Here is an 8,651-nt window from a genome sequence, read left to right on the forward strand (position 1 = left end):
GAATAATGAGGGTAACAAATGTACAAATGTGCTTTATACAACTGATGTATGTATGGATTGTGATGAGTTGTATGAGCCCCCAATAAAATGACTTTAAAAAAAAAAAGTAAAAAAAAACATAAGCAGACCTTTGCTGTCCACACAGACTTTGTTAAAAAATAAGTACTTTCTTTTGATCACCAAAAACTAGCAATATATCTAATAATATTTGGCAACAATTGGCTTTTCATGCTGTATTTAAAATTATATTACTTTATCCATTTTTTAAAACTTTGTATATTTGTCAACAGTCCTTTAATGTAACCAAACCCAATCAGTGAATATCAATCCTAAACATAGTTCATTGTAGAATTCAGGAATAATAAATGATGGTACTGAAATTTATGCATTCTTATCATTAATATACCTAAATTTACAATCAAAAGAAAAATATTTTCAAAAGTTAAATTTTCAAAACAAAAATATCAACCCCTTTATGAAAGCTTTATTTATGAAAACCTATATTTTCATAAACATACTGAAGGTTATTCTTTTTTTAAGTTTTTGTTAGCTAAGAAAATACTAAACAATTCCAACCAGAAAAGGTTCTAAAGAACATTTTCTCTAAAACATTTTAACCTATCATCTGCTATAGCTATAAATTATTTAACTGTGACCACAAATTTTTAAAATTTATTTCAGACACTTAAATAATGTAAACTAAATTAAAAAATACCATGAGAGCCAGAATTTCTTTTCTTTTTTCATTTTCATTACTGTATCTCAAGAATATACTATGCGAGGGGCTTAAGTGAAAAGCAAATGTTTTGAGAATGATGAGGGCAATTAATGTAAAAATGTGCTTTACACAATTGATGTATGTGTGGATTGTGATAAGAGTTGTATGAGCCCCCATAAAATGGTTTTAAAAAAAAAGAATATAGTATGCGGAAAAAAAGAAAAGAACATAGTATACAGAAAAAAGAAAAAAAGACTATAGTATGCAGAAAAAGGAAAAAGAGAATATCATATGCAGTCTAGAATAACACCTATAGTACTGTTCACAGTTTAGACACATGTTCTCCATGAAAAAAATAAACTCACAAAGACAAGAAACTTTCAAGAGAAAACAGTAACTCAACAAAGAGTCCATACATTTTTCAAAAGGTAAAAAGCAGATGAGGAGATGAATGCATACATAGAGGGTTGGATAGATGCATCTATTCAACAAATGTTTAATGAACATATAGTATATCCCTGACGAGTCCAAGTGTTGGAGATACAACTAACCTCTGTAACTTTCTAACAAAGGAAAGCACAGAAATGGAATGGCAGTGGGAGAATAAATAAAATAGGGAGATTTTTTATGCACATTTTTATGTCCACAGAAATATGAGGATATTTTTGAATGCCAAGTCAATGGTCCAGAAATGAGAGAAAACACAGCTGATAGTAAAGAACAGTGGAGAAGCCTTCAAGAAGATAGAAAGGGTCCAAATTCAAAGATTTCAAGTAATTCCATGAATTAAAAATTATTAGACTCTCTTACATCTGCACACCACAAAACAAAACTCAAATATATTCTATGCTGTGGGAGCAGACTGCCTTAAGAAGGACTCTGAGAAAGGAACTCCTGGGCTTCTGAGCAACAGTGTGCACTTACGGGACAGTCTGCACTTCGTTTCCTTCTTCCAGTAGTCCAGGACCACTACAGTCCACAGCTCAGGCACGGCCCAGGGGAAGGAACCTACAGCTCATACCAGGGATCAGAGACGGGGATGGTCTGACCTTCACACTAAGAAAAGGTACACACTTTCTCTCTTATTCCCTAGGAAATGGCTGAAACACAGTAATCTGCAGATGTCCAGTTACGGTCCCTAGTTTTGGCTTTATCTTCCCCTCCAGTCTATAGACAAATTGGCTAGAATATTACTGCTTCTTTGCTTGCCTTCACAGAAGGTGTCAACAAACCCTTTGTGTGAGAACTTGTCATGGAATGCAGGGCACATGACAAGAACTGTATATAAGCCTACTTTGAAGAAAGTTCTGGGCTTTGGAGTCCCCTTCTCCTTGAGTGTCCTACGCCCCAACTTTACCTTTCCTTTTATCTATCTTTCTCAATTGTTGGGGTGCCCCTATAAACCCTGGCTTCATTTGTTAGGCAGCCGGCTTTCACTCACAATATGCTTATTAGCAACCCACATTTAAACAAAATTGAGTTGACAAGCATGTAAATAGCAAGAGAAAGAAACCTACTTTGAAAGTTACTGTGGCCTTTGTACAATAAAATCCTATAGAAACAATAGGATCCTTCAAAGTCGGCGCCTTTTGCTGATGCGTGGTGGACGTGGGATCATTTCCTAAGTAGTCTTCTTCATCATTATCATAACTCACAATTGCAGGTACAAATGACCAGGCCCATGACACCCATCCCTGTGACTGTTCATCATCTTGTTGTGAATAGAAGTCTTGGGTTTTGTACTGAGCAGGATACTGCATTTCTATTCTTGTTTCATCTTCAGCAACTATCAATTAAAAAAAAAAGTTTGAAATAAAGCCAGAGAATTTAACAGAGAGAGAAAAAAAACATGTGAAATCTTATTAAAATATTCTCACATCCTTCTTTCTTCAAATAAGGTAAGATTAATTGGTTTTAAAATCTACTTTTCTAAAATAAACCCAATGTACTCAATAACAGATTTTTCTCAGAAAAAAAATTCTGGCATGATATGGGAGTACTCAACTGAGAAAGCAAATGACAAGTACTTCTAGGCAAATAAATGCATTACCCAAAACGAGAATTATTCTGAATGATAAAAAATTAAAATAAATGTTCTAATGAAGAAAAAGTGAGTTGTATATGTATTTTTAAGAAAAATAATAGAGTTTGTTATTCTTTCTAATTTGTGAGAAGATATACATTTTCTGTTCTACAAATGTAAAATTTATAGCAGTTCTATTTAGTTGCAAATTAGCAGCCTAAGGATTTAAATTCCAGTCATTCTTTTATTCTATCACACAACACAATCTTTATAAAAACAAACCCCATCAAAGCCTCAACATTAATATAATAATGATAATCTAAAAAATTTTTAAAGATACATCAATATAAAATTTGGAGAACCACATTATTTTTGTTAAAGTGATGATATAAACAATGTCTAGCAAAGTCAAGTGTACCTATTCTCAATGTCGACAAATCTGTAATAAACACAGTATCTTAAATACTATCCCCATTCATATACACATCCAGGGTCTTCTGGCTGGGAAAAACTTGAGAACTTTTTATTATTCTTATGCCAAGAGAACCTTGGAAAATCATGCACTTATAGGTTGTGATAAAAGACCATCTACCATATGCCCATTTTTCTTTCATCTGGAAAAAGAAAGACTAGGTAAATAGTAACCACATTACTTAAAATATCATACTAACCTTGAAAATAAATTATAAAATTATAATTATAAAATAATAAAAACATGTTTTGAGAATGATGAGGGCAATGAATGTACAAATGCACTTTACACAATTGATGTATGTATGGATTATGATAAGAGTTGTATGAGCCCCTAATAAAATGATTTTTTTAAAAGCAAGAAATGTTTCAAATAATATTTATACAGGTTCATACATGGTAAACTATAAAATTATATAAGGTCTACAAGATAAATAATGAAATCTATTATCAATTGTCCTTCATAAGATGTCAAATTAGATGTTACCAATGTCCATCATCTTGATTATAAAACAGAAAGTCATGTCACCTAAATACAGGGAAGCAGTGACCAAGTAGGGTCCCCAGAAATGGACTGTGGACTTCTTTGTCTTTCCTATTAAAATAATAGCTACAGCTTGAGTTTCTGAAGTAAAAGATATGTTAACAAAAGAAGCTGAAAAACCTATTTTTATTTAATATCTTTTAAAAACTAAAAATTAAGAGACTTTGGTGAAAGATGTTTTTGAAGTTCTAAATCTTTGCTCACTGCCTTATAAAATGCAACAGTCAAGAGCATAGGGAAAACTACCTCACTGATGTCTAGTTCCAATTTTCTAAAATACGCTTTCTTGATTAATCTGAGGTCCTTGATAAAATTAAGAAAATGCATGACTTTCAATGAAAATATATATTACTTAAAATTTAACATTCTTTTAATTATAAAAATAGGAAGTAAATCACAGTTTTATTCACAATACCTACAATTCTAAGACCTATAGAAATGACAGCTATTATGTAAAGTAACAGCTCTGAGGCCATTAAAAACTGTCATTTATACTCATTACTATTTTAAAATTACAATACCTATTAGACCAACTGTTCCCCAAAAAACTTCCAAACTTCCATCATCAAGTTAATTCTGACTCATGGAAACCCTGTGGCTTTCTGAGACTGTAAATCTTTATGGGCACAGACAGACTCATCTTCTCCCTTGGGGATGGTGGGTTCAAACTGCTCAGTGTGCAGGTAGCAGCCCAACATGTAAAAACGATTATGGCACCAGAATTCTGACTCATCAAAAAACACCTCACTGCCATCTAGTCGGCACAGTCTCAGAGACCCCACTGGACAGAGCAGAACTGCACCCATGGGTTTCCAAGGCTGTCAATCTTTATGGGATCAGGAAGTCCATCTCTCTTGTGGAGCAGCTGATGGTTTCCAACTGCGGACCTTGTCTCCCTCAAGTATGCACCTGATTACTGTACACAGACTGCAAATAAAACTACCTAAAACTAAGAAAAGAACCAGCAAAAAGAAGCAAAGAGAACAATTCCCACAGCTCATGTAGAACTGAGAATAGTTTGTGTCCCCACAAGTCAGGAAGAAAAATCCTTGTAATTTCCTGAGCATCCGACAGAGGCAAAATAAGACCCGAGGGTAAAGATTTTTCTGATCCCATTAACAAAGCTTTAAAGCAAACCTCAAATGGATCAGACTGTTTCCAATAATTTAACTATGTGCATAAAAAAATATCCAGCAACCAACAAATTGTACTTCACAATGTCTATTTTCAAATTAAAATTATCAGGCACACAGAGCAAAAGAAACTATGATCCACAAAGAGAAAAGAAAGTCAGTCAATAGAAACAAACAGAAATGACAAAGATTTATAAAATACACAAGAACATTAAAGCACCAATAAAACTTAAATGTCATTCTTAAGCAAAGTACAAAAAGGGTAGAGAAAGAGAGAGATAATTTTTAGAGGCACAAGCAAGAGTTTTAGAAATGAAAAATTAAAAGTCTGATATGGAATATAAAGATAGAATTAATAACAGATTAGACAAAGCAGAAGAAAAGATTAGTCAACCTGAAGACACAACAAAAAAATAATACCCAAAATGAAATACAACAAGAAATAAAAGAAAAATTAACAGCCTATCAGTAAGCTCTGTTGAACAAATGCTTAATTCACATATGAGAGGGGAAATTCACTCTTCCAAAAATATTTGTATTAAACAATTCAATGGCCAACATATTTCCACATTACAAAGTATAATGTCTTTAATAAAAGTATAATTAAATCAATCATTGAGTCAATCTGCTATATATCAATAAAGTATATAAATCAATAAATAATTACTCATGCAATTAATTAGCTATGTAACTCTTGATGAAAGCTTACTAATACTAGTCACTAGTTAAACCCCAACTAAGGAGCTATTGTAGGTGTACAATCTTAATTTTTATAAAATGTTCATTCTGAATACATACTTGTTAAAAATACAAATTTTTAGCACAGTGGAAGAAATTTCTAGAAAAATATCGAGTCTGAAGAAAAAGGGGGAAAATCAAAGTAGTATAAAACAACAAAAATTTTACCATCTTGTCACATTAAGAAACTGCAAGATTTAATCTAATGATATAACATTTACAGTGGTAAAAATAACTTGTGAGAACAGTTAAAAATTAGCTTTTTGTTTTAATTACCTGTAATGTTTCCTAGCATGTCTTTATTGTGACAGGTAGGTTCCTCTGTTTCTCCTTCTTTAAAATTACCTATTTCTCCATAGTAAAGAGCAATTCCAAGCTGCATTATACGGATAAACATAGGCAGTTGTTGATCTGTGATAGAAAGTTTCAAGCTCTCAACTAAAGTATGAATCTGCATTTTAAAAAACAAAAGCATGTATAAAGGGAATGCCATTTAATATAAGCAGAACATTTTTAAATTACAAAATGAAACACCACCATAAAAACAATTAATATCTCAAACATTTCTAATACTTCAACTAAAATATTCTAAGAAGCTTAGAAATTAAACAAATTTTGTTATGGTGAATTTTACATAGAAACTGCATTACCTCAAATAGAGTTGAAAATGAGAGGAAATACACTTGATTTCCAGATATAGTATTCCACAAGGAAAATAAGTTACATTGACAAAATATCTATTTTATAAAGTTATTAGTATGATAGTACCAAAAACTAGAGGGATCTGTCAAAATAAGAATAATTACTAAAGTTTTCAAGACAACCTTTAGTAAAATTGTAATTGCTCTCCCCAAATTTATTAACCAAAAAGAACATATACACATCCTAAAGACATACACTAAGGGGGAAAATATTATATTTCTACTAGGAAATATGTCATTATATTTTCAGGACAGAAATCAAATAGTAGGTAAATAAAACTTTTCTTGTAAAACACAGAAAACCAGCTGAAATGTGTCCAAAAATTTTTTCAGATAAATCAAGAGATTTAAAACATGACAAATTCATAACATCAATCAATTATATCAAAGAAGAAAGGTTATTTACTAACAAATAGGAAAAACAGCAGTCCATCAAAGCTCTCCTTAAGGAAAGAGAAAGCAATGAGATATAAACACAGCTACAGTGTAATGGTTTCCTGCTGTTGTATAAACATAGGATAAAACTAATTAAGCCATAAAAGCAATCCTCTAGGAATGTTTATTTGACTAACTGGTATTTGAGTGCCTATGAAACATAAAATAGTAGTCCTATTTCCAGGACAGAAATCACAAATTGTTATGAAAGGTGGGGCAAAAGTTAGACATGGGGCAGAAAGACAAATCCATAAAATACCTATGAAACATGACTACAGGTCTCCTCAGCCTGACTGAAAACCCATACAGTGAATAGACAATGAAGGGATAAGACATGAGGAGAGGACAAGGCAGGACAGGCATGTACAGAGCGAGCCTTCCGAGCTCTGGTCTGAGGTTCCATCTGCCACTGTTACTGCACCAACAGCACAAGAGGCAGAGCAACCTTAGCAGACTTGATAACAAAATGCTATTTAAATACATTTTCTAAAGTAACTCCTCAAAATCCATTATGATTATCAAATACCCAACAGAAAGATTTTTGTGCAACAAGTTGGAAATTTTTAAAATATAATCATATTAAGGATAGCAAGGGTGTGGTAAAGCACACTCTTAAAACCTTTTTGGCAAACAATTTTGAAATATAAATGATAAGCTTAAAACAGCTTAAATTCATTAGCAAGGTATTTACAGTTAAAGAAATCTTTCCTAAGGAATTAATCAGCAATGTAGCCAAAGAGTTATACAAAGAGTTTCATTCATCTGAGAAACTTTAAGCAGTGTAAATTTCCAAAAATGGGGAAAAGGTTCAGTAATTTAAGCATATGTGCATGATCATCTATGGCATAGATGTCAGAATCTCTAAAACCTATTTGTTTCACATAGAAGTTAGAAAATGTATTACAAGCAAACCCAAAATATAAATAAAACAGTAATTAGACTATCTGGGGCAATTTGGGAAATGCCCTGTTTTTGATGTGATCAATGACGTAAATGATGTCTATGTAATACAAATTTCTTAGGACCCTAAAAACCGAATTCACTGCCATCTAATCAATTCTGACTCACAACTATACACTATCAGAAGTAAGACCCACCCCCAAGAACCTGACTACTCCTGCCCTTGGTTATCATATATCTGTGAAAGTAGAAGAAATATCTCTGCAGTATACCTGCTGGCATAATGGTTACCTGTTGGGACTGCTTACTGCACGGTCAGCAGTTCGAAACCACCAGCCACTCCTTAGGAGAAAATTAAGGCTTTCTACTCCAGTAAAAGAGTTAGAGTCTCAGAAACTCACAGGGGCAGTTCTCCCCTGTCCTATAGGGTCATTATGAGTGGGCACCAACTTGAGGGCAGTGAGTCTTTGGGTGTGGAGTACCAGCCTGGGTCATCTCCACTTCAGGAAACTGACCCCTGCCACCTGTTCCTCCTCAGAACGCACTTTTGCTTTGAAATAACTGCATGGCCCAGTGAGACCCTGTGCCTGTCCTACCACAGTTGGGCCAAGGACTCTCAGATTCTTCGGGGAGAAGAGGAGCAGTAAGCCAGGGACATCTGAAGAAGATAACACACACGACAGTTGCTTTTCTTAGGATGGGGAGTAGGATAAGTTATGCCTCTAAACCCAACAAAGCAACTCCAGTATCACAAAAGTATTCATTTTTAAAGCTAATGAGTTCATTTCAATTGAGCATTATGGAACTCCTATCTGATGCTTGCCAGAGCCAAAAACAAACGCTATATGACAACAAGTTTATTTATATAGTTTATATGTATAAGCACTTTTTACAACAAAAGGGCAGGACTAATCAATATTGAGAACATAAACTTACACTATATGCCAACACTAAGTTTTTCCTTAAATGCATATATTTTTACTTTCTT

At 33.2% G+C, this 8,651-nt stretch overlaps 1 protein-coding gene across 1 annotated transcript in view; it reads right to left on the minus strand.

Annotated features, from left to right (window-relative positions):
• Positions 1 to 8,651, minus strand: part of VPS13B (vacuolar protein sorting 13 homolog B) — an 809,204-nt gene that overhangs the window by 731,362 nt on the left and 69,191 nt on the right. The window contains exons 6-7 of the mRNA XM_004697697.2: positions 5,904 to 6,078; positions 2,236 to 2,504 (exon numbers count right to left, since the gene is read on the minus strand). Coding sequence (XP_004697754.1) covers positions 2,236 to 2,504; positions 5,904 to 6,078 — 444 coding nt within the window. The remainder of the gene's footprint in view (positions 1 to 2,235; positions 2,505 to 5,903; positions 6,079 to 8,651) is intronic.

Source organism: Echinops telfairi, unplaced genomic scaffold, assembly GCF_000313985.2.
Source record: "Echinops telfairi isolate 266 unplaced genomic scaffold, ASM31398v2 ScPeMD7_1;HRSCAF=3_0, whole genome shotgun sequence".
NCBI lineage: Eukaryota > Metazoa > Chordata > Mammalia > Afrosoricida > Tenrecidae > Echinops > Echinops telfairi.